At 43.9% G+C, this 27,010-nt stretch overlaps 1 protein-coding gene across 1 annotated transcript in view; it reads left to right on the top strand.

Moving 5' to 3' along the window:
* Nucleotides 1-6,335, top strand: part of LOC134983837 (oocyte zinc finger protein XlCOF6-like) — a 32,055-nt gene extending 25,720 nt beyond the window's left edge. Inside the window, exon 2 of the mRNA XM_063949460.1 lies at nucleotides 3,648-6,335. Coding sequence (XP_063805530.1) covers nucleotides 3,648-5,479 — 1,832 coding nt within the window. The 3' untranslated portion in view covers nucleotides 5,480-6,335. The remainder of the gene's footprint in view (nucleotides 1-3,647) is intronic.
* The last annotated feature ends 20,675 nt before the right edge of the window (nucleotides 6,336-27,010 follow it).

A 27,010-nucleotide genomic window follows, 5' to 3' on the forward strand; every position in this document is an offset into this window, starting at 1 on the left:
TAACTCTTCAGTAGTGATGAGCGGGTTTGGTTTCTCGGAATCTGAACCCCCCCAAACTTCACCCATTTTACACGGTTCCGAGGCAGACTCGGATCCTCCCGCCTTGCCCGGTTAACCCGAGCGTGCCCGAACGTCATCATCCCGCTGTCAGATTCTTGCGAGATTCGGATTCTATATAAGGAGCCGCGCGTCGCCGCCATTTTCACTCGTGCATTGGAGATGATAGGGAGAGGACGTGCAGCGTTCTCTCAGTTTCTGTGTTCAGTATCAATATCTACGTTCTCTGCCTGAAAAACGCTCCATATCTGTGCTGCATTGTAGTATTGGAGGACAGTACAGAATTTTGCTGACCACCAGTATATAATATATAGCAATACGGTACAGTAGTCCACTGCTCTACCTACCTCTGTGTCGTCAAGTATACTATCCATCCATACTTGTGGTGCATTTTAGTTGTGCGCAGTATTATATAGTAGGACAGTGCAGAATTTTGCTGACCACCAGTATATAATATATAGCAGTACGGTACAGTAGTCCACTGCTCTACCAACCTCTGTGTCGTCAAGTATACTATCCATCCATACCTGTGGTGCATTTTAGTTGTGCGCAGTATATATAGTAGGAGGACAGTGCAGAATTTTGCTGACCACCAGTATATAATATATAGCAGTACGGTACAGTAGTCCACTGCTCTACCTACCTCTGTGTCGTCAAGTATACTATCCATCCATACATGTGGTGCATTTTAGTTGTGCGCAGTATTATATAGTAGGAGGACAGTGCAGAATTTTGCTGACCACCAGTATATATATATATATAGCAGTATGGTACAGTAGTCCATTGCTCTACCTCTGTGTCGTCAAGTATACTACAAAAGTTCAGTAAAATTACCCAAAAATCTAAATCAAAAGCATCTCATGAGGAGCGTAAACTTCCCAATATGCCATTTACGACACGGAGTGTCAAGGAACGGCCTATGTTCATGGCTAGTGGTTCAGATTCACATGAGGATGGAAGCACTCATCCTCTCGCTAGAAAACTGCAGTGCCACTCTTAGGTGGGCCAGGTGTTTGTGTCGGCCACTTGAGTCGCTTAGCTTAGCCATCCAGCGACCTTGGTGCACCTCTTTTTTTCTTTGCATCATGTGCTGTTTGAGGACTATTTTTTAAATCGGCCATCCTGTCTGACACTGCAGTGCCACTCCTAGATGGGCCAGGTGTTTGTGTCGGCCACTTAGGTCGCTTAGCTTAGCCATCCAGCGACCTCGGTGCAAATTTTAGGACTAAAAATAATATTGTGAGGTGTTCAGAATAGACTGGAAATTAGTGGAAATTATGGTTATTGAGGTTAATAATACTATAGGATCAAAATAACCCCCAAATTCTATGATTTAATGTTACGTTCTTGGTGCTCTGAACAAAGAGGTATTCCGTAGAAAGTCCAGACCACAAGAACGTGACGCTGAAATGATGGCAAGGTGTAATGGTAACCCCTATCAACCTACCTCTGTTGTTTCACCCGCATGGTCAGTTTATGCCTGCGAGACTATGGTTTCTTGGGCCCACGGCAGCCGCGTTTGAAGGGCGGATTATGTCTGCCCAACTCTGATGCCCCCAGGTCTTAATGTGAGACAACGCGTAAACCGAGATGGGATGATAACAAGGGGACCTCTAAGTAAACCAAACAGAGAGCTAGGGGCTACAAAGAGACTTAAAGCTAAACATATATGCGGCACAGCCGCCAGGATAAACAACAACAAAGGAAATGCTGTCCACACGCCGACACAATACTGTTGTGTACCGGCGGTGACAGCATATGCAGAACCCTCTGCAAAACACTAGTAACAAATATAACTAAAGAATACAGCGGCCTAGGCCGACGGACGCGGCAGAGCCGCTATTCACGGAACCGGTACGGATACTGGCAAACGGACAGGAACCTCCAATGCTGCCGGCACAGACTCTCAGAACTGGAGGACAGGCAGAATCCCAAACGACAGACCGGTGGACACCAAGAAGCCAGATACTCGACCAGGCACAGACAAAGCCACAGGACTTCTGGACAGGAGCGCTTCACGGCAGGACACTGGATCAGACACTGGAACAGACACTGGATCAAGGCTGGAAGCAGCTAGACAGAAACTCAGGAACTAGCAGGAACTAGCACCGGCGTCTGTGTATTGCACTGAGCCAGAATATAACAGGGAGCCCTAATTAATTATGTTGTGCAGCTGCCCTGCTACACGACACCAAACTGACAGGTGCAATTAACAGACAGGTGAGGCCAAACACATGGAAACAGGCTGCAATTACACAGACTCGCCACCGGCAGCAAACAAGAGTCTTCTAACCCAGAGCAAAGGGAAAGCCTGGCCTGCTAGAGAACTATAACATAAAATACATAAACGGAAAACAGGAATGAACCACTACCTGTGGTTCATAACAGTACCCTCTCCTTAAGGGTGGGCTCCGAACACCCCATGACACCCACGGGGAACAGAAACAGAAGTATAACATAAAATACATAACCAAAATAATAAAACAGGAATGAGCCACTGCCGTGGCTCATAACATTTAAGCTGTTTTTGAGTTTTTTTTGGAAAAAAACAAAAACAAATCCAAAACACACCCGAATCCGAAAAAAAAAATTGAGGGAGGTTTTGCCAAAATGCGTCCGCAGAACCGAATCCAAAACCAAGACACAAAACCCGAAAAATTTCCGGTGCACATCACTACTCTTCAGGAAGTTAGTTTCAACCCCCCCTCCCCCCCTTCCCCCTAAGTCCCATGAAGCAGGGAGGCTGTTGCCAGCAGCCTTCTTGTAACCTATCTCTAGAAAATAAAAAGCTAAAAAAAACTCCTAGGAGCTCCCCTAGCTGTGACCGGCTCCTCCGGGCACATTTTCTAAACTGAGTCTGGTAGGAGGGGCAACGAGGGAGGGGCCAGCCCACACTATTAAACTTTTATAGTGCCAGTGGCTCCCAAAGGACCCATCTATACCCCATGGTACTAAATGGACTCAAGCATCCTCTAGGACGTAAGAGAAAGTAGATTATAACCTAGCAGATGATGATGATTACAGGATATCATATGGTGTATTGCATGTAAAATATCTTGTTCCACACCTACTCTGCTGTAGCAATATACCTTATATAAGGGTGAGTAACACATGTACAGGCTTACCAGCGTATGAGCACACACATAAAGGAATGCTACCTTACCAATGCTTCCAGGAGTAACGTTAGGAGACATTTCTCTGATCCATCAGCTCATATGACTGATGTTATTGTTCATCTAGAATCTCCAATTCATACGATATGTTCCCCATCCATTGTTTTACATTGGTGCTGACATAGGACTTGGCGAGTGACTACATCTCCATTTATACTTCATGGTTAGTTACCAGTACAAGAGAGAGATATATCTAAGTCTTATTATAATATTACATTTGTTATTGTGATGTTCTCCGGAAGATGGACACAATGATCGTCTGAGACACAATATTATAAAGCCTTCATTAAAAGTTATGTTTTATTATACACACATTTACAATTAAGTGTCCCAGAGAGTCGTCTTCTCCTATTGTTTACAAGATTAATATTGTTACAGAAAATGACACATTTCCATAATGTATTTTATTTCCAGCAGATGGACACACAAGCAGGAATATCTCAGAAGGACATCTGTTATCCCCGGATTGTGACATAAAAGATAATGACAGTAGACAGGATTCTCCAGAAGCTAATCCTATTACCCCAATTATACATCCAGCTCTATCAGCTGGTCCCTCTGATCCTGGGAAATGTTCTCCTGCTCACTCTGATATTAGTGCATCTGTTACAGCTCTGAGAGTAGATACAGTGTTTCCATGTTCTATAGATGCCAACTGTTTTACAAAGAACACAAATCCTATTAACCCACACACAGGCAAGGCAGGTGGAAGGCCACTGATATGTTCAGAGTGTGGGAAATGTTTTGCATACAAATCACATCTTGTTATACATCAGAGAAGTCACACAGGTGAGAAGCCATTTCCATGTTCTGAATGTGCGAAATGTTTTACAAAGAAATCAGACCTTATTACACATCAGCGAAGTCACACAGGTGAGAAGTCATATCCATGTTCTGAGTGTGGGAAATGTTTTACATGCAAATCAGTACTTGTTATACATCATAGAAGTCACACAGGTGAGAAGCCATTTCCATGTTCTGAGTGTGGGAAATGTTTTACACAAAAATCACATCTTGTTAGACATCAGAGAAGTCACACAGGTGAGAAGCCATTTTCTTGCTCTGAGTGTGGGAAATCTTATTTAACTAAATCACATCTTGTTATACATAACATAAGTCACACAGGTGAGAAGGCATTTTCATGTTCTGAGTGTGGGAAATGTTTTGCACACAAATCAGTTCTTGTTAGACATAACAGAAGTCACATAGATGCGAAGCCATTTTCTTGCTCTGAGTGTGGGAAATGTTTTACACAGAAATCTTATCTTGTTCTACATCAGAGAAGTCACACAGGTGAGAAGCCATTTCCATGTTCTGAGTGTGGGAAATGTTTTGCACTTAAATCATATCTTGTTAGACATCAAAGAAAGCACACAGGTGAGAAGCCATTTTCTTGCTCTGAGTGCGGGAAAAGTTTTACCTGGAAAGCCAAACTTGTTATACATCAGAGAAGTCACACAGGTGAGAAGCCATTTTCTTGCTCTGAGTGTGGGAAATGTTTTACACAAAAATCAAAACTTGTTACCCATCAGCAAAGTCACACAGGTGAGAAGGAATTTCCATGTTCTGAGTGTGGGAAATGTTTTGCACACAAATCAGCTCTTTTTATACATCACAGAAGTCACACAGGTGAGAAGCCATTTCCATGTTCTGAGTGTGGGAAATGTTTTGTAAGTAAATCACATCTTGTTATACATCACAGAAGTCACACAGGTGAGAAGCCATTTCCATGTTCTGTGTGTGGGAAATGTTTTGTAAGTAAATCACAACTTGTTACACATCTGCGCAGTCACACAGGTGAGAAGCCATTTCCATGTTCTGAGTGTGGAAAATGTTTTGTAAGTAAATCACATCTTCTTATACATCACAGAAGTCACACAGGTGAGAAGCCTTTTCCATGTTCTAAGTGTGGGAAATGTTTTGCATGTAAATCAGATCTTGATATACATCACCGAAGTTACATAGCTGGGAAGCCATTTTCTTGCTCTGAGTGCGGGAAATGTTTTACACACAAATCACGACTTGTTGCCCATCAGCAAAGTCACACAGGTGAGAAGGCATTTCCATGTTCTGAGTGTGGGAAAGGTTTTGCACACAAATCAAATTTTGTTAGACATCAGCAAAGTCACACAGGTGAGAAGCCATTTTCTTGCGCTGAGTGCGAGAAATGTTTTACACAAAAATCACATCTTGTTAGACATCAGCGAAGTCACACAGGTGGGAGGCCATTTCTATACTCTGAGAAATAAATCATCTCTTGTTGGACATAATAGACATCACTCAGGTGAGGAACCATTTTAATCTTCTGGAGTATACTCATCATTGCCATGCGTTGTTCTTCAAGGTTCTTATCCTATCTCCTATGCTTTTTGCAATATACATGTTACCACTGAGTGAAATAATCAGATATCATGCCCTCATCTACCACTGCTATGCAGATGACCTGTCTTTTGCTCTGGGTACTGAGAACCCAGTACCAATCCTAAATGGTTGTCTAGCTGAGCTCCAGGTATGGGTGATGCCAGTAGGCTGTGACTCAGTCCTAGCGAAACAGGTCCTTATGATAGAAGCTCACCAACAAAGAGCAGGGCTACAGCTCAGCTTTGCAAACCAACTGGGCTTGGGGGTTCACAGTTACATAATGCTGATCATGTGTGGAATTTTGGTGTCCTGGATGGTGGAGTGACACTTAGATATCGGTATCTGCCACAATCAGATCCTCATCTGAGGAACATAGCCACACTCCAGCACTTATTTCCCTCAGAAGATCTACCTACAGTCATACATGCACTTGTATCATCACGCATAGACTACTGCAGTGGCCTCTACCTGGGTCTCCCAGCAAAAGAATTGCACTGGTTGTAACTTGTACAGAATGCAGCAGCCATACTGTTACCTAACCAGCCTGTTCCTGCCACATAACACCCATTCTCTGCTCCCTTCACCAGCTTCCAATAAGATGGTGACTCTATTACATAATCTTACTGACTCTCCCAGTCCTACATGACCAGGGTCCATGGTACCAGAAGCAGCTTCTGCCTCATTACTGCCCTACTTTCTTCCATCTGCAGATGAAGGACTGCGGGGAGAGATGGGGTGGTGGCAGTAGCGGGGAGAGATGGGGCGGTGGCAATAGTTGTGGAGATGGTGGTGACAGTAGTGGGAAGAGACGGGGCGGTGGCAGTAGTGGGGGGAGACAGGGTGGGTGACAATAGTGGGGGGAGACAGGGCAGGTGGCAGTAGTGGGGGGAGACAGGGCGGGTGGTAGTAGTGGGGGGAGACAGGACAGTGGCAGTAGTGGGGGAGACAGGGTGGGTAGCAGTAGTGGGGTGAGGCAGGGTGGGTGGAATTTGGTGTAGATGGGGCGGTGGCAGTGGTGGGGAGACGGCGGTGGCACTAGTGGGGGGAGACAGGGTGGATGGTAGTAATGGGGGAGATGGCTGTGGCACTAGTGGGGGGAGACGGCGGTGGCAGTAGTGGGGGTATACAGGGTGGGTGGCAGTAGGGGGGAGACAGGGCGGATGGCAGTAGCTGGGGAGACAGGGTGGTGGCAGTAGTATGGGGGAGACGGTGCTGGCGGTAGTGGGGTGAGACAAGACTGGCAGTAGTGGGGGGAGACAGGGTGGGTGGCAGTACTGGAGGGGAGACAGGGTGGATGGCTGCAGTACAGTACCGGGGGCTGCTGGAGGCAGTAAAGAGTTGTATGGGTCCTGCACAGAGCGAGTTGATAATTAGACTTAATGATGATTATTCTTCCTTATTTCTAATTAATCCCTTGTATGTGTTACTGTTATTTGCTGTGTCAGCCTTTATGTGTGTTCTGTGTAATATTCCTGAAAGTAGTGCTGCTACCGATCTCATATCATTTGTAGTAACTTGGAAAAGATGAGATATGAGGTGCACTCTGGAAGCTTATAGGGGGTTACTCAGAGATGAACGCAGACATGACATCACGCAGCCCCCTGGAATATGGTCCCGGCTCACCCGCATTTACCCCTCAGGGATGCGGCCGCAATGTGTGTGTCTGTGCGGCCACTGCGCATGTGCATTTTGTCACCACCTGCAAACTGCTGCTGGCCACTATTGCGGCTGGGTCTGAATGACCCCCATAGGGTTTTGGCTCTCCTGATATGTATCTGTTTTACTTACCTGCAATACTATAATGTAACTTGAATTGTTTCTGTGCTTTAAAGGATATTTTATCCATGTTGTGCAGAGTAAAGTATTTTTTAAGTTTAAAATATAGAGAAAAATCTGTGTATTAAAGATATGAAATAAAGTTGTTTAAAAACAAAAGATTTCCGTTATGTGTCTGTGTATCATCTTAATTCCAGATAATTGTCGCAAAGGTGACAGAAACCATTTCCTGTTAATGTGTCACTTGTATTGTTACTTTTGTGTCCAGCGGGTGGGCTCAGAAATGTTATCCGTTATGTGTCTGTGTATCATCTTAATTCCAGATAATTGTCGCTAAGGTGACAGAAACCATTTCCTGTTACTGTGTCACTTGTATTGTTACTTTTGTGTCCAGCGGGTGGGCTCAGAAATGATATCCTTTTCCTCGCAGCCCCAGTTGCTGGAGAAAATAAAGGAGGAGCTGTTGACGGGTCACGTTCCGCTTGAGTTGACAATTTTCTCACCAGCAGGTCTTTCCACCTCTGCAGACTTGTGTCCGGAAAGAGAGATACAACATAGGCTTTAAACCTAGGATCGAGCACAGTGGCCAAAATACAGTGCTCTGATTTCAACAGATTGACCACCCTTGACTCCTGGCAAAGCGAATGAAGGTCTCCATCCACAAGTATTTCCAGGGAAGACGTTAAGTCTGAGGGACTATGCACAGGCCCAAATGATAATTGTTTTATGATCCTTCTATGTATGAACCAACCGATAGAGGTAATAATCCGAAAGTGTTAATACCAAAGATTAGCTAATCTGGTTGGAGGTGCACCATTAAGCAAATTGCAATGACTGGTTTGGGGGGTTTAGAAGAAACAGCTAGTGGGCTTATATCTAAAGAAGCCTTAATGTGTGGTGCACTTTTTTTTTTCTTTATGTTTCATGAATAAATAAAAACATAACTTTCGACTTCCGGTTCCGGCATGGGAGAGTGAGCAGCTTCTCCTCGCGGCTCCGCTCTCAACACTGACCCCTTACCGCAAACACGCTGTCAGCATCGGGGAAACACCGCTCCCGGTCCCCTCGACGGACAGAGGAGACTATGGAGAAATTTTTAGCGTCACCAGCCGCCCCGAAGACGCTCCTTCCGCCACAGCCACCGAGACAGGAGAAGCGCAGGGGGGAACACAACATGGCGCCGGACGCCGATACAGCCCCTGGAACTCCGGTCAGTAAAAAACCCATTGCAGCGGCGGCTAGCACGGGGGACTCTAAATCTAGTATACCTACACACTCCTCTGCACATGAGGACATGGTACTGGCGTTGCAGGAGGCAATGGCGCCATTATTGCAAAAAGCTGTGGTGGACATAACAACACAGATAAAAAACTTGGCTGGCAGGATGACTGAAGCTGAGCAGCGCATTAGTGACAACACTGACAATGTAACAGGGCTACAGAAAACTATCTCCGCTCTGGTTCTAGATAATAAACGTCTATCAGAGAAGATAGATAGCATCGAAAACAGAACCAGAAGAAATAATTTAAGAATCATTGGCCTGCCTGAAACACTTAAAGGGGCCGCCTTAGAGCACTTTGTCCATACTACACTCCCCGCTCTGTTAAAGATAGACAGGGACTGTGCTGACATGGTGATTGAAAGAGTGCACCGTTTGGGAGATCTGGCCAGAGACTCTTCTCAACGTCCAAGAGTGGTGATCTTTAAGACATTGAACTATCTGCATACATTGGCGATTTGGAAGGCGTCCCGCAAATATAACCCTATTTTATGGGAAGGGCATTCTCTACGTATTTTCCAAGACTTTTCTGTCGAGCTATCGAGACTGCGACGTGCCTTTTCCCCAATCTGTTCCATGCTTGCTAAATCTAACCGAAGATTCATGATGCTATTCCCGGCGCGCCTACGCATCTACACTGGTGCAGAATTTTCCGAGTTTACCACACCTGCTGACGCGGAGGCATTTCTCAAAGAGGAAGCTGAGGGGAGAAATAATATGGATCTGTCCCAGGCCCCAGATGACTGAGTCAAGTCAGGCTGCATTTGTCTATAAGGGGCGATAACGAGAAATCAAACAAACCAACAAACAAACTGTCCCCTGAGTAATAACGCACCAGTAAAATTTACTGCTCATATGCTGACACATTATTGTTCCTTTACGTTGTTATCTAAAGCAATATGTTGTATCCCTGAGTTTCAATGTGCTTAAGTCCGTGCCCTGAGTAGATAGGGACAAATGGTTAATAGTTACAAGGGGTGGTGTTCTGAGCGGAGACCGAGCCGTAGGGTCTTATTTTCATTGTCGTTACTACAGAATTCAGCCCTCGGAGCACTGGCTGCACGAGGCCTGGATTCCCACTGGAAGTCTAAGTGGAAGATGAATAGTTGCTGCTCATGGTGGCTTGTATCTGTTTTTCTTATGTTCTTTATCGGTTTATATGTTTTTATTTTTAATGTCTGCTTGTCCCTCATGTGTGATCCCTCCCCATCCCTTCCTAGACTAGGTTTAAAAGTGCTGGTGTTTAGAGTGATGATTCCCTACCTGTGTTATGATGTCTCTTAAGGTTGGGTCTCTTAATGTACGGGGTATACACACTCCTGCCAAAAGGCGGCGTCTCTTGACATATTTAAATAAACATATGATAGATGTAATCTGCCTGCAAGAAACACATCTACAGCCCGAAGAGGTTAAAAAATTGAACATGATGGGCTGGGGAGTATTGGGTTCTTCATCCTATAATAATAAATCACGGGGTGTGGTGATATTAGCTAAGAAATCCCTAAATATTAATGTGTCTAATATGGATTCTGATACGGAGGGCAGGGTTTTAATAGTGAAGCTAGATTTCCGAGGTGTGGTCTTTCATATATGCAATATCTATGCACCAAATGTATATAGCAAAACCTTCTTCACCTCCCTGATAGCAAGATTGCATGTTTTGGATCCTGCCACATTGGTAGTCTGCGGTGACTTTAACTTACTCTCATCTTCCTTCCTGGACAGGACTCCCCCTCCGAAACGAGAAATGACACTGCCTAAAATTGGTATACCTTTTTTTCTTAAGACACTTAACTTAATAGACACTTGGAGGGCTACGCACCCTATAGAGAGGGAATATTCATGCCTCTCTCTGACTCATAACACGTGGTCAAGAATTGATTATATCCTGGTAGCGGAACAGCTTTTTCCGAGAATAGAATCGGTGGAAATGGAGCCCCCTGTTGTAGCGGATCATGGTTTGGTTCACATGGTGGTGAGTTTTGGAAAGACGGGGAGCTCTGTTCCCACTTGGAGATTCCCTTCCCACTTAGTGCAATCTCAATATCTGAAGTCTCAACTGGAGACTTGGTGGGGGGAGTATCTGAGTGAGAATGAGGCATATGCGAGTTCCAATCCCACAGTCTTCTGGCAGGCTGCCAAGACTGTAATTAGGGGTAAATTGATTGCCTATGTGTCTTCCCTTAAAAAACAACGTAATGCCTCCTACCTAGAACTGCAAGCTAATCTATCTAATGCCTTTCAGACCTATAAATTATCCCCTTCCCCAGAACATAAAACTTCCTACCTATCAGCCAAATTGCATTTCAGTGAATTATTACAAAAAAGTGGTGATCACCACCACTTTCAAGTTAACGCTAAGTTTTATAAATTTGGTAATAAAACAGGACGGCTTTTGACTAACCTGTTACAGGGTTCAAGGGGCCAGTCTGTGGTCCACCCGCTGTTACAAGCGGATGGATCTCTCACCACTTCAGATAAACAAATTGCAGAAGTCATGAAGTCCTTCTATGAAACCCTCTATTCTGTACCAGCAGAGAATCCTGATCTAACCTCCTCTCCTACTACTACTGACCCCCCTCTTCCCTCCCCCTCTTCTCAATTTCCCTTTGCCTATTGGGACTCGCTCTCACTTCCTCAGCTCCCTGACTCTCTTTGTTCATCCTTAACTGCACCCATTACCACTGCAGAAATCTTATTAGCTATAAAACAATTGAAACTTGCCAAGTCCCCAGGACCTGACGGCTATACTAACGAATTTTACAAGATGTTGGACTCACAGGTTGCCCAACCCTTAGCTGCATGCTTTAATCATATAATCAGTACTGGGTCTCTTCCTCTTCACTTCTCGGATGCCTTTATTAAAATTTTACCGAAAGCAGGCAGAAATCTAGCCCTCCCCGGGTCATACAGACCTATTTCGCTGCTAAATTCTGATTATAAGCTTTTTACAAAAATTTTAGCTGAAAGATTGAAACCCATTTTGCCCCTTATAATCCACAAAGACCAAACGGGGTTTATAACTGGGAGGCATTCAGTAGTGAACGTGCGAAGAGTCCTAGCTGCAATACATCAAGCTACTGTCGTAACCCCATCTTCTTCCCCTTCAATTCTAATCACGTTAGATGCGGAAAAGGCCTTCGATCTTGTATTATGGCCTCACCTGTTCCGCACTTTAGAAAAATTTGGCTTCCCTACTCAATTCATTGATATTATCCGCCTGTTCTACTCTACTCCTAACTCCCAGGTAGTCTGCAATGGACTCTTTTCTCCTGCATTCACTCTACAAAGAGGCACGAGACAAGGATGCCCTTTATCGCCCCTTTTGTTTGCCATTGCAATAGAACCATTAGCAGTGGCAATAAGATCGTCCCCTTTAATAACTGGTATAGGAGTAGGAGCTGAGGAACTGAGGGTGAGCTTGTTTGCAGATGACACTCTTATCTTTCTATCTAATCCTCAACGCTCTTTGCCAGCTCTACTACATCTGCTACACTCTTTTGGCTTGGTTTCAGGATACCGAGTCAATTTGTCCAAATCAGAGATACTACCTCTGGGTAAGATACCCCCTGACTTGCAGACCGATCCTTCCTTCCCCTTTTCAATTGCATTGTCACAGATTAAATATTTGGGCATACAAATTTGTTCTGATTTAAAAAAGCTATACTCGGCTAATTTTCACCCTATAATAGCAAAATTAGCAACGAAAATGGAGGCATGGAGAGACCTTCCTCTATCCCTTCTGGGCCGTCTAACTGTTATACATTCAATTCTCTTCCCTAAGCTGTTCTATTGTATGCAGATGTTGCCTACTGTGTTGGTAAAGTCTGACATGCAAAAAATAGATGCCTTATTTTCCAAATTTCTCTGGCAGGGCAAGCGCCCCAGGATTTCGAAGGCCAAACTTATACTGCCCAGGAAGGAGGGGGGGATGGGTTATCCCGATTTAAAGATGTATTCACACGCTGTTATCTTTAGATACATCCAAGATTGGATATTATCCAAATCTCATTACACTGACCTATCTCTCGATATGGAAGTTTTCGCACCCTATTCACCTAGTGCCCTTCTACAATCACCACCCTCCCTTATACCCACAGAAATACGCACTCATATCTTATTTGCAGATACACACAAGACTTGGATCGCAGTTAATAAACATTGCAACAGTGACTCATACACTACGTCCTTCATCCCCTTATGGGGTAATCCCTCCTTTTCCCCATCGCTAACAAATCCTTGGTTTAAAATGTGGCGTTCCAAGGGGCTGGATCTATCTTACAAGGTCTTTGACCCGGGAGGCCATCTGGCTTCTTTTGAAACGTTAGCTAATCACTTCTCGTTACCTAACTCACATCTATTCATGTTCCTACAAGTCCGCCATTTCTTGATGAAAAAGAAAGTAACCCCCTTCCTACTACATACAACACAAATCACAATAGCCCAGATCGATTCTTTGGAGAAATTGTTCTACTTTCTTTTAAACACTAACTATAAAGTGAAACATTTATACGCCCTGCTTATTACCTTTAATAGCCGTAAACAATGGGAGATATTGGTATCAAAATGGAAAACAGATATTCCTCTACTGACCACATTACTAGATTTGACAGCTTCCTCCTCCCTCTCTCTGAAAATATTAAAATCTGCTTATTTGCAAGAGGTACATATTCGCACTATACATAGGGCATATATCACCCCATATCAACGTAGACATATGGTCAAGGGAGAACTTGGTGAATGTGGAAAATGTACAGCTGTTAAAGCAGATTTTATGCATTGTATGTGGGATTGCTACAAACTTAGGCAGTTTTGGTGTAAAGTCATACGATTTACTAATGATATGCTTCATCTCCATCTCTGTCCAGACCCAGCTGCCTGTCTGGGTATTAATTTCTCCAATTGGGACCTGGGCAGGAATAAGAAAAATATCTTACCTTTATTAATCACTCTACTAGCGGTGTGTAAGAAATGTATATTGCTCCACTGGATTAAAAAAACTGCTCCTAGACTGGGAGACGTTAAATGCAAACTTTTACAATTATTGTATTATGAAAGGAAATATGTTTGCCAGGACCTTGCGCATGGAGTCAGATCATTCTTTACTAAATGGGCTCCATTCATAAATACTCTTGACTTGGAGACTCAGCAACATATAACTAAAGTTTTCAACGACTATGAGCCTATCCAACCAAAAAGGCGACAAAAGTAGATTAATACGCTTGCACTGGTATAGACTGTACCTTACAACATAAGTCTAGGATACCTCTCTCCCCCCTCCCTCCCCTCCCTTTCCCCTTTGTCTTACCATCACCCTTCTGTCTTTTTTTTTTTCTGTCCAATTGGTATATTATGTTTTATACTGTAACATTTCAACTGTTATGGATGGTCAGACGATGGAGCGATCACAATTCAGGCTCCTGCTAAACCACATGGGAACATATAATGATACGCGGAATGACGGTGTCCTACGCATATATTTCCTTTATTAATGGTTACCTTTATTGTGATCTCACGCCCACCAGGGCTGTAATGGTTATTGTACAATGTCTGATTGTTCTGCAATGTTTACTCTCTGATGTATATGGAAAATTCGAATAAATAAATATTAAAAAAAAAAAAAAAAAACATAACTTTCATTATTTTTATTTAAGATAGATTTGTCAATAGGCATGACATAAGGCAATTGATTGTCAGCCTGGAGAGACAAAAAAATGAATGAAGGATATGAAATAATTTATATACCAGCACTACCTATGTATGGGTATATGGGTAGAGCAATAATTGATATAAGAAAGTGAAATATAAAACATACTTTTTTTTAAATCACATTTATGAGATCCTTTCACAATGGGATTGTGGTCTAAAAAAACCCAGTTTTAATGCAGAGCCCTGCAGAGCATTACTACTGCATACAACCTAAGTGCTTCCTGCAGAGCGTTACTACTGCATACAAACTAAGTGCTCCCTGCAGAGCGTCACTACTGCATACAAACTAAGTGCTCCCTGCAGAGCATTACTACTGCATATAACCTAAGTGCTCCCTGCAGAGCGTTACTACTGCATACAAACTAAGTGCTCCCTGCAGGGCATTACTACTGCATATAACCTAAGTGCTCCCTGCAGAGCGTTACTACTGCATACAATCTAAGTGCTCCCTGCAGAGCGTTACTACTGCATACAACCTTAGTGCTCCCTGCAGAGCGTTACTGCATACAACCTAAGTGTTTCCTGCAGAGCGTTACTACTGCATACAACCTAAGTGCTCCCTGCAGAGCCTTACTACTGCTTACAATCTAAGTGTTCCCTGCAGAGCGTTACTACTGCACACAACCTAAGTGCTCCCTGCAGAGCGTTACTACTGCATACAACCTAAGTGGCCTTTTCTGGTAATCACTATGTCTTACAATGACCACTTTGTTACTACCTGTAGCGTATCACACGATAAGACAGTGTTACTACCTATAATGTATAACAGTGGGATCATTCTCACAGGCACAAAGAAACATATATGTACAATTCAGCACATATGTAATAATATTGGTATTGAGAGGAAATGTTTTCCTATAACAAGTATATCATTGTAAAACCCTGTACCAGATCAGAATCCTCAATCACATGTGTTACCCATTCAGTACATATATAAATTGATAATTGACCACATCACAAAGATATGCACATTGAATAAAGCAATATTGTTGGTAATAAAAGATGTTCTCCTGTGACTGAGCATATCATGTGTAACCCTGTAACACAGCACAGTTCTCTAAGGCATGCATATCCAATTCTACACATTTGTATCACTTCTGTGACAATATTGTTATTGATACATTATAGGTAGTTACACTGTTTTAACGTGTGATACACTACAGGTAGTGGTCATTGTAAGACATAGTGGTTACCAAAAAAGGCCACTTAAGTTGTATGCAGTAGTAACGCTCTGCAGGGAGCACTTAGGTTGTATGCAGTAGTAACGCTCTGCAGGGAGCACTTAGGTTGTATGCAGTAGTAACGCTCTGCAGGGAGCACTTAGGTTGTATGCAGTAGTAACGCTCTGCAGGGAGCACTAAGGTTGTATGCTCTGCAGGGAGCACTTAGGTTGTATGCAATAGTAACGTTCTGCAGGGATCACTTAGGTTGTATGCAGTAGTAACGCCCTGCAGGGAGCACTTAGGTTGTATGCAGTAGTAACGCTCTGCAGGGGGCACTTAGGTTGTATGCAGTAGTAATGCTCTGCAGGGAGGAATTAGGTTGTATGCAGTAGTAACGCTCTGCAGGAAGCACTTAGGTTGTATGCAGTAGTAATGCTCTGCAGGGAGCACTTAGGTTGTATGCAGTAGTAACGCTCTGCAGGGAGCACTTAGGTTGTATGCAGTAGTAACGCTCTGCAGGGAGCACTTAGGTTGTATGCAGTAGTAACGCTCTGCAGGGAGCACTAAGGTTGTATGCTCTGCAGGGAGCACTTAGGTTGTATGCAATAGTAACGTTCTGCAGGGATCACTTAGGTTGTATGCAGTAGTAATGCCCTGCAGGGAGCACTTAGGTTGTATGCAGTAGTAACGCTCTGCAGGGAGAACTTAGGTTGTATTCAGTAGTAACGCTCTGCAGGGGGCACTTAGGTTGTATGCAGTAGTAATGCTCTGCAGGGAGGACTTAGGTTGTATGCAGTAGTAACGCTCTGCAGGAAGCACTTAGGTTGTATGCAGTAGTATCGCTCTGCAGGGAGCACTTGGGTTGTATGCAGTAGTAACGCTCTGCAGGGGGCAGCTGTAAAACAGGATTTTTCTGAGATCACAATCCCGTTGTGAAAGGATCTCATAAATTTGACAAATAAAACCTGTGTTTAAATTCCTTTTATATTTCACTTGCTTATATCAGTTATTGCTCTACCCATATACCCATACATAGGCAGTGCTGGTCTATAAATTATTTTATATCTTTCCTTAATCTTTTGTCTTTCCCGGCTGACAATCAATTGCCTTATGTCATGCCTATTGAAAAATCTATCTTAAATAAAAATAATAAAAGTTATGTTTTCATTTACTCATGAAACATAAACATAAAAGAGTGTGCCACACATTAAGGCTTCTTTAGATATAACCCTTCATCCACAATTCCTACGTACTTAATGGAATTTCTCTGTCTTTGCTCCTCCTTCAATTTCTCCAGCTGCTTCTACAAAAGCCTGATGAGGGGAATGACCTGACTCAAGCTGGCAGTGTCTGAACTGACTTCACGTGTGGCAAGTTTGAAGGGTTTGAGAAACTTGCAAAACACGGAAATCATTCTCCATTGCGCTTGAGTCATGTGTATTCCCCTTTCTTTGCCTGTATCGTAGGTGGACGTATAGGCATGAATGGCCTTTTGCTGCTCCTCCATCCTCTGAAGCATATAAAGTGTTGAATTCCGCCTCGTTACCACCTCTTGCTTCAGGTGATGACAGGGCAGGATCAGGAGTGTTTGCTGGCGCTCCAGTCTTCAGCATGCAGTGGCTGAATGTCGAAAGTGTCCTGCAATTTTTCGGGCTACTGACAGCATCGCTTACTTGCCCCTGTCGGTTTTTTTTTAAATTCTGCACCACCAAATTAATTGTATGTGCAAAACATGGGACGTGCTGGTATTTGCCCAGATGTAATGCATGCACAATATTGGCGGCGTTGTGAGATATCACAAATCCCCAGGAGAGTCTAAGTGGGGAAAGCCATTGTGCGATGATGTCCCTCAGTTTCCGTAAGAGGTTGTCAGCTGTGTGCCTCTTATGGAAACCGGTGATACACAGCGTAGCCTGCCCAGGAACGAGTTGGCATTTGTGAGATGCTGCTGCTGGTGCCGCTGCTATTGTTGCTGCGGGAGGCAAAAAATCTACTCAGTGGGCTGTCACAGTCATGTATTCCTTAGTCTGCCCTGCTCCACTTGTCCACATGTCTGTGGTTAAGTGGACACTGGGTACAACCACGTTTTTAAGGACACGGAGGACACTTTTCTTAATGTCCCTGTACAGTCTGGGAATCGCTTGCTCAGTGAAGTGGAATCTAGACGGGATTTGGTACAGGGAACACAGAATGTCATCAGCTGTCTAAATCCCACTGCACTAATGGTGGATACTGTACGCACGTCTACCACCAGCATAGTTGTTATGGCCTCAGTTATCCGCTTTACAACAGGGTGACTGCTGTCATATTTCATTTTCCTCACAAAGGACTGTTGGACAGTCATTTGCTTAGTTGAAGTAGTACAAGTTTTCTTCTGACTCCCCCCCCGGGATGACGATCCACTCCCAGCAGTGGCAGCAGCAGCAGTAGGCATACCACTGAAGGATCCTCCAGAGGAATCCCGGTTTGGAGAGTACTCGTCAGTCATGCCAGTAACATGGCCTGCAGGACTACTGACGTTCCTGACTGAGTAGGAAATTGACGTTGAGGGAGTTGGTGATGTGGCTTGCAGGAGCTTGGGTACAAGAGGAAGAAGGGATTTAGGTGTCAGTGGACTGCTTACGCTCTCACCCAAAGTTTCTGAACTTGACAATGACTTCTGATGAATGCGCTGCAGGTGACGTATATGGGAGGATGTTCCTAGGTGGTTAACATCCTTACCCCTACTTATTACAGATTGATAAAGGCAACACACGCCTTGACACCTGTTGTCCACATTTGTGGAGAAATAATTCCACACCGAAGAGGTGGCTTTCTTGTATTTTGCCCAGGCATGCCAATGTGCTTTCTCATCAAATGGACAACAACTGTCTACACGGGAGCCTTATTCAAACCAACCACATCTCCATCAGAATCCTCATCATAAACTTTCTTCTCAGTGCCAGCTACACCAATATCCTGCCCATCCTGGTGTACATCTACAGTGACATCCTCAATCTCAATATCAGCAACTGGACTGGTGGCGCTCCTCCCAGCACCTGTAGGGGGCGTGCAAATGGTGGTAGGAGCCTCCTCTTTCCATACAGTCTTGGGAAGGTCAGGCCTAGAAATTGCAACCGCGGACACACTTGGACTCTCCTTGGGGATTTGCGATATCTCTGTACGCACAGATGTTTTTTCCTGTGCTTTAACAAGCTTAATTTTATTCAAGAGGCTGGAGGGCTTCCATTCTCTTGAGAAGCTGAGCCACCAGTCATGAACATAGGCCAAGGCCTTAGCCTTACCTTGCCACTTCGTGCCGTGAATGGCATATTGCCAATTTTGCCAATTTTACGTTTCTCGTCAGATAATGTATTTTTTTTTCTGATTATTTATTTTTGCTTCTTAGATTTTACACGCCCTCTATGACATTGGGCATCGGCCTTAGCAGACGAAGTTGATGGAATTAAATAGTCAATGTCATGACTGGTAGCAGCATCAACTTCAGCTCTAGTACTAGGAACTGGAAGTGGTTCCTGATCTGCCACTATTTTGTCCTCAAAATTGTTCTCCATTTCACAGGACAGCACCCCTTTATTATTACAGTGCACAGAGCAGTGCCCTTTTATTTTCACAGCACCCCTGTATACTTACAGCATACAGGGCCAGTGTAATGTTATTTGAACAGCAACACCCCTATAGTTTACAGCATACAGGAGTGTGCTTTTAATTTTTAACAACTACACCCCTGAATTTTTATGAAATACAGGACCAGTGTAATGTTTTTTGAACAGCAACACCCCTATATTCTACAGTATACAGGGCCAGTGTAATGTTATTTTAACAGCAGCACCCCTATATTTTACAGCATACAGCAGTGTGCTTTTAATTTTTAACAACTACACCTCTGAATTTTTACAACATACAGGGCCAGTGTAATGTTATTTGAGCAGCAGCACCCCTATATTTTCCAGCATACATTTGGACAGTGCCCCTGCCCCATGTACAGCTGCAGCACATGAAACACCAGTGACAGCCAGGACAGCACTCCTAACACAGCACAGGTACACCACATGACTGCAGCAGCACCCCTACAGAGCACACACTAACTGCACCCGATGCCACCACCCACAGAGGGAGACAGAGGTCTGTCTCCCTCACTCTCCAAGTCTGGAGTGAAAATGGCAGACATGTGGATGTTTATATGGAATCCAAATCCCGCGAGAATCTGACAGCGGGATGATGATGTTTTGCCTCATTCTGGTTTCAGAGTCTGGCTGGAAGTCCCGAGCCAGACTCAGATCAGGACTCAGAGCGTGAAGTTCTGGGGGTTCAGTTCTCAGGAAACCCAACCCGCTCATATCTAGTAGTAATGTGTAATGGGCATTGCGGTGTGTAATAATGTGTAATGGGCATAACGTGTGTAATAATGTGTAATGGGCATAACAGTGTGTAATAATGTGTAATGGGCATTACGGTGTGTAATAATGTATAATGGGAATTACAGTGTGTAATAATGTATAATGGGCATTACGGATATGTAATAATGTGTAACGGGCATTATGGTGTGTAATAATGTATAATGGGCATTATGATGTGTAATTATGTGTAATGTGCATAACGGTGTGTAATAATCTGTAATGGCAGATTTGTTTTAATTTTCAGCTGCGTGCTCATAAATGAAGTTGCTGTTTGTGCGTTACTATACAGGTTGTATGACACAGGTGTGTACATTACACTTGTACTTTGTAGTTAAATTGTGTATAATATTTTTCCCACAGATGTGTCAGCAGAGGAAAATCACAAATTCTGGTCTGGATTCATTGAATTGTATCACGAGAACGAGTGCCTCTGGTGTGTAATAAGTGTGGACTATGCCAACAGGACACAGAAGAATCGGGCATATGACCAGCTGATCAGATACAGTAGAGCCCGGAACAGCGAACAGTGTTTTTGTAGGAGCACAAGAAGTACATGGAATCACAATGTTCAGGAGCCGGGATGGATGAGGTTTACAAGCCAACACTGTGATATTATGACCTCATGAAAATAACTTTGGAACAAGAGCCAAGGATAAAGTCACAGTGTAATCTGTATCCGGATTCTCCCACTCTTGTGGACACCGGAGAGTCTGGATCTGGTAAGTACACACACATTTGTATTGTATTGTATTGTACACACACATTTTTACATGGAGTTCATTTTTGTTTTATACTGCAGGATATTACACCGGAGCTGGAAGTGGAGCCTTCCATGAGCGATGCAACTGAAGTGGATGACCCAACCCCACAGCCATGACCCCCAAAACAGTGGAGGTCATCCGGAAACCCACGTCTGCCCCGCCCATCTCACAACAGTTTTTCACTCTCACTGAGGAGGTTCTTAATAGGCCCCCAGACTTGGAGCAATCGTTTGGCAATTACATCATGGCGGAAATGCGACTGATGAAGGAGGATCAGAAGATCTACAAGCGTCTGGTTCTTGATGCTACCTCATGCACATGACGACTCTCTTGTTGAGGTGCGTGAGATAACACTTGGGATGAGGTTGGTTTATTATCCTCCCTGCGCTATCGCCCCTCGGTGTCTGATGCCGGTAGTCTGGCTTGTTAAAGCCTTTGTTGTGTAATGATTGACATCTGCCAATGAAATGCAATATCCTGAACCGGTTCTGAAACCTTTCCTTATGATTATATGAAATGGAGTAGGCATACATATACAGTGTATTAATGCAGAAATCACTATTGTATGAATCACATATATAAAGTACCGTGGTGCAAAAATCATTCAGTTCATGTGAAAGTTCCGTGCACTCAGCATCTAATGCGGAGATGAATGAGATATCCAATGATCACTATCGGTGGTAGAGACCGGCGTCCCGTATCTCTACAGTGGCTACAAGTCTGTGTAACCTTGAGCACTCCCATTGTGGCCATTCGTCTCAGACGGTGGGACTCGGACATTGTTCAGGATTAACACAGAGGCTCCGGGCTGACTCCGCTCTGGCTTCCGTGCCCGCATTCTCGGTTGGTCTTGTTCCAGACTCCCCCGGGAGCTTGCGTCTGCACCTGGCTCGTTGCTGCATGGGGAGGGATTGTGCTGGCTCGGGCTCTGCAGAACCTTTTGCCGGACACCCCCCTCCCCTCAATGCAGAGACTCACCTTTTGTTCTCCTTTGGATGCCATCAGTCTGTCCTTTCCGCTTGCAATTATCCTTGCTGTCCTGGTTCCATTTTTATGCACCCATCACCGGGGCTTCTTAGGGGTATCAGTGTCCTTAATATCCGTTCTTCTGGGTGACTCTGTGTCTGTATCTCCAACATGTTTCAGCTTGCTGGCCTTCCTCTGGGAGTCTGTGTGATTCACTGATCTCTGGCATAAGTGAGGTTAAGTAGCCATCTTGTGTGTGGGAGCATTTACTGTCGGTAGTTCATTCTTAGATTGTGATTGGTTTTTCTAGATGTCAATCAATAGTTCTTTAGTGGATTGGTTATTCATACTTGGATTGTGATTGTTTTTTCTACATGTCAATCAATGGTTCTTCTGTGGATTGGTTATTCATACTTGGATTGTGATTGGGTTTTCTAGATGTCAATCAATGGTTCTTCTGTGGATTGGTTATTCATACTTGGATTGTGATTGGTTTTTCTAGATGTCAATCAATGGTCCTTCTGTGGATTGGTTGTTCAGTTAGTTTAGTGTTGCAGATTTCTTGATAAAAGTTAAATTTCTTGATACAAGTAAATGGCTTAAACTGTTTGCTACTAGATGTCACATGTTACACATAAATTCCCATTGTTCTTGCAGTCTGGGTTGAACATTGCATGTGACTATGTAACAGAAGACTATATTATGTTTCTCCAATAAGTGTGAATAGAATAAAATAGTCTCATCTTGTGCCTGTATTCTGTATAAATGTATTATTCCTATCAGAAAGGTGTTACCTAGTTGTTATAAATATAGTTACTTGGATCCTATTGGGCTTAGAGAGAGTGTTTGATCCCAGGATGTAAAGATATTATCTTCATATACAAATTATGGATTGTACTTCATTGTCCTGGTTTAGGCCTTTGGGTGTTCGGGTCACCATGTGGATTATCGGCCCTCATTCCGAGTTGTTCGCTCGGAGATTTTCATCGCATCGCAGTGAGAATTCTCTTAGTGCGCATGCGCAATGTTCGCACTGCGACTGCGCCAAGTAACTTTGCTATGAAGAAAGTAAGTTTACTCACGGCTTTTTCATCGCTCCGACGTTCGCATTGTGATTGACAGGAAATGGGTGTTACTGGGCGGATGCACGGCGTTTTAAGGGCGTGTGACTCAAAACGCTACCGTTTCCGGAAAAAACGCAGGCGTGTCCGGAGAAACGGTGGGAGTGCTTGGCCGAACGCTGGGTGTGTTTATGACGTCAGCCGGGACCGAAAAGCACTGAACTGATCGCACAGGCAGAGTAAGTCTGGAGTTACTCAGAAACTGCTAACTCGTTTGTGATCGCAATATTGCGCATACATCGGTCGCACATTTAAGAAGTTTAGATTCACTCCCAGTAGGCGGCGGCTTAGCGTGTGTAACTCTGCTATAATCACCTTGCAAGCAAACAACTCGGAATGAGGGCCATCATACGCAGTTCCTCCCTGTTGATGGTGTGTATGTAGTCACCTCCCTCCAGGTTTTCTTACCCTCCTTCAGCCCTGTGACCTTGAGTAGTGTGGGATCTGATTCGTGATGTTCTTTGTAATGTAAGGAAAGTGGATGTTCTTCTGAACCTATTTTTATATTCTGTATCTGTTTGTTTATTCTCATTTTGAGTGGTCATATAGTCCTTCCTATTTATTGTTGCTGGCAGGGACATTCTAACATATATATGGTGACCTTGCTGCGGCATGGTAAGTTATCCTGTGTGTTACATGTTGTGGAATGTGAAACAGACATTACTGTTTGGGTAAGTGTGGTGCTTCTAGCTTTTGTTGTCTTGCAGCCCATGCAGGTCCCATAGTGGTAGAAGTCCCTTCTTATGTGTTCCATCTATAGTAGCTTGTGTTGTGTTTTGGTGGTACGTGGCTGTGTACCAGCTTCTTCTTAATGTCTGGTGCTTTCAGGAACACTACTTTTGGTTTTGGAGGTATGATATCTGCTAGTGTGTCATCTTGAAGTATCGGCCAATGTTTGTTTATGATCTTTTTAATCTGATTTGCTTGTTTTGTGTATTGTGTTATGAAAGGGATCTCTTTGTCTGTTTTCTGTTCTGGTCTCTTTTTGTATTGTAGGGGGGAGGCCTATCATTTCCCTTACCCATGGTATATGCTGTCTGTACCTTTTCTGTATCGTACTGTTTCTCTCTAAATTTTAAACTTAGTTCTTGTCCTTGTGTCTCATAATCGCTGATTCGGGAGCAGTTCCTCCCGAGTCTCTTTAATTGGCCTACTGGGAACTGTTCAACCAGTTTGGGTGGTGGCAGCTGGAGGTTAGCATGAAGCTATTGACCTCCACTGGTTTGTTGAACGTGTTGGTGTGTATTTTGTTAACTGTGATGAATATGTTTACATCTAAAAATTCTACCTTCGTTTTTCTGTATACAGTGGTAAATTCTAAGTTTTGGTTGTTGTTATTGATACGTGTGATGAATCTAGACTCACATATGTTACACACCGTAATGCCCATTACACATTATTACACTCCGTTATGTCCATTACACATTATTACAAATCCGTAATGCCCATTACACATTATTACACACCGTAATGCCCATTACACATTATTACACACCGTAATGCCCATTACACATTATTACACACGTAATGCCCATTACACATTATTACACACCATAATGCCCATTACACATTATTAAGCATTGTAATGCCCATTACACATTATTACACACCGTAATACCCATTACACATTATTACAAATCCGTAATGCCCATTACACATTATTACACACCTGTAATGCCCGTTACACATTATTACACAACGTATACCCATTACACATTATGCTGCACACTGTAATGCCCATTACACATTATGCAGCACACCGTAATGTCCATTACACATTATTACACACCGCAATGCCCATTACACATTATTACACACTGTAATGCCCATTACACATTATGCTGCACACTGTTATGCCCATTACACACTGTAATGCCCATTACACATTATGCAGCACACCGTAATGTCCATTACACATTATTACACACCGCAATGCCCATTACACATTATTTCACATCGTAATGCCCATTACACATTATTACACACCGTAATGCCCAATACACATTATGCAGCACACCATAATGTGTTACACGTTATTACCTATGACCATATCTTACACAAGATACAGCAAAAACTGTAATACATGCTCTCATTATTTCCCGCTTTCATTATTGTAATAGTCTCCTGACCGGTCTTCCCAAACACAGGCTCTCACCACTACAATCCATTTTTAATGCAGCTGCGAGGCTAATCTACCTCGCTAGATGGTCATTGTCTGAAGATCAGATCTGTCAGTCCCTCCATTGGTTACTGGTATTCTAACATATTAAATATAATAAGGAGATTTATGGTAGACTTACCATAGTTAAATCTTTCTGCGAGGTACACTGGATTCCACAGGGAATAACATCATGGTGTAAAGTTGGATCTTGATCCGAGGCACCAACAGGTTAAAGCTTTAGACTGTTCCCAGGATGCACTGCACCGCCTCCTATAGCCCCGCCTTGAGGCACTGGAGCTCAGTTTGTTAACCATTAGCAGGTAAGAGAGATGGTAGATGTTAGTCACATAGAACCACATTCTGATGACAGGAGAAGGGACCAGTGACTAATGTCCTATAAACCCAAAGAAGCTATGTGCGTCAGGGTGGACGCTCTGTGGTACCCAGTGTACCTTGCAGAAAGAGATTTAACCATGGTAAGTCTACCATAAATCTTCTGCAGTGGGGTAAACTGGTATTCCACAGGGAATAACATCAAAGATGTTCTAAAGCAGTTCCTCATGGGAGGGGACGCACTGTAGCGCGCATAAGAAACTGGCATCCAAAGGAAGCATCCTGGGAGGTGGAAGTATCAAAGGCATAGAACCTGATGAATGTGTTCACTGAGGACCACGTAGCTGCCTTGCACAACACTCCATGACCGGCCGCCCAAGAAGGTCCAACAGACCGAGTAGAATGAGCTTGGATAGCAGCAGGAACTGGAAGTCCAGCCTGCACATAGGCTTGTGCAATCACCATTCTAATCCATCTGGCCAAGGTCTGCTTATTTACAGGCCAGCCACGTTTGTGGAAACCAAACAGTACAAACAGGGTATCTTACCTCCTGATAGAGGCAGTCCTGTCTACATAGATATGGAGAGCCCATCCCACATCCAAAGACTTTTATTTGGAGGACAAACCAGAAGACTTGATGGCTGGAACCACAATCTCTTGGTTATGGTAGAAAGAGGACACCACCTTAGGTAAATAACCTGGGTGAGTTCGAAGAACAGCACGGTCCCGATGAAATATCAGAAAGGGTGCACGACAGGACGAGGCTCCTATGTCCAAAACCCATCTAGCAGAGGCAATAGCCAATAAAAACAAGACCTTGGCTGTGAGCCATTTAAGGTCCACTGTCTCAAGGTTCAAATGGAGACTCTTGCAGGGCATTCAGGACAACAGACAGATCCCATGGAGCCACAGGGGGAACATAGGGAGGCTGAATCCATAACACACCCTGAGTGAATGAATGAACGTCAGGGAGAAATGCAATATTCCTCTGAAACAACACCAACAAGGCAGATATGTGAACCTTAAGGGAGGCCAGATGAAGTCCTAAATCCAGACCTTGCTGCAAAAATGGCAGAAGTCTGGGACTACTAAACTTGCATTCATCGTAATTCTTAGCAGCACACCAAGTAAGAATTCCAGACCTTATAATAAATCCGCATGAAAGACGGTTTACGGGCCTTTAACATGGTTTGGATAACCACCTCATAGAATCCTTTGGCTCTCAGGAGTGAAGCTTCAAGAGCCATGCCGTCAAAGCCAGTTTGGCCAGGTCTGGGTAGACACAAGGGCCCTGAATGAGGAGGTATGGACATTGAGGAAGTAGAAGAGGGCACTCTATTGATAGACCCTGCAGGTCTGAGAACAAATTCCGTCTGGACCACATGAAGGGACTAGGAGTAGTATTCCTCTTTCTTGCTTGAACTTCCATAGTACCCTGGGCAGGAGTGACACTGGAGGGAACACATATGGCAGCTAAAAGTTCCATGGAATTGCCAGTGCGTCCATGAACGCTGCTTGAGGATCCCTTGTCTTTGATCAGAAGACCGGAACCTCGTGATTGTGTGATAGACACCATCAGGTTCACATCTGGTAGGCCCCTACTAGGAGTTGAAAGACCTCTAGATGAAGACTCCAGTCTTCTGCATGAATGTCCTGACGACTGAGGAAATCCGCTTCCCAGTTGAGGACTCCGGGAATGAACACTGACGATAACGCTGGCAGATGGCGTTCCGCCCAATGGAGGATTTTT

The sequence above is a fragment of the Pseudophryne corroboree genome (assembly GCF_028390025.1).
Source record: "Pseudophryne corroboree isolate aPseCor3 chromosome 3 unlocalized genomic scaffold, aPseCor3.hap2 SUPER_3_unloc_26, whole genome shotgun sequence".
Taxonomy (NCBI): Eukaryota; Metazoa; Chordata; class Amphibia; order Anura; family Myobatrachidae; genus Pseudophryne; species Pseudophryne corroboree.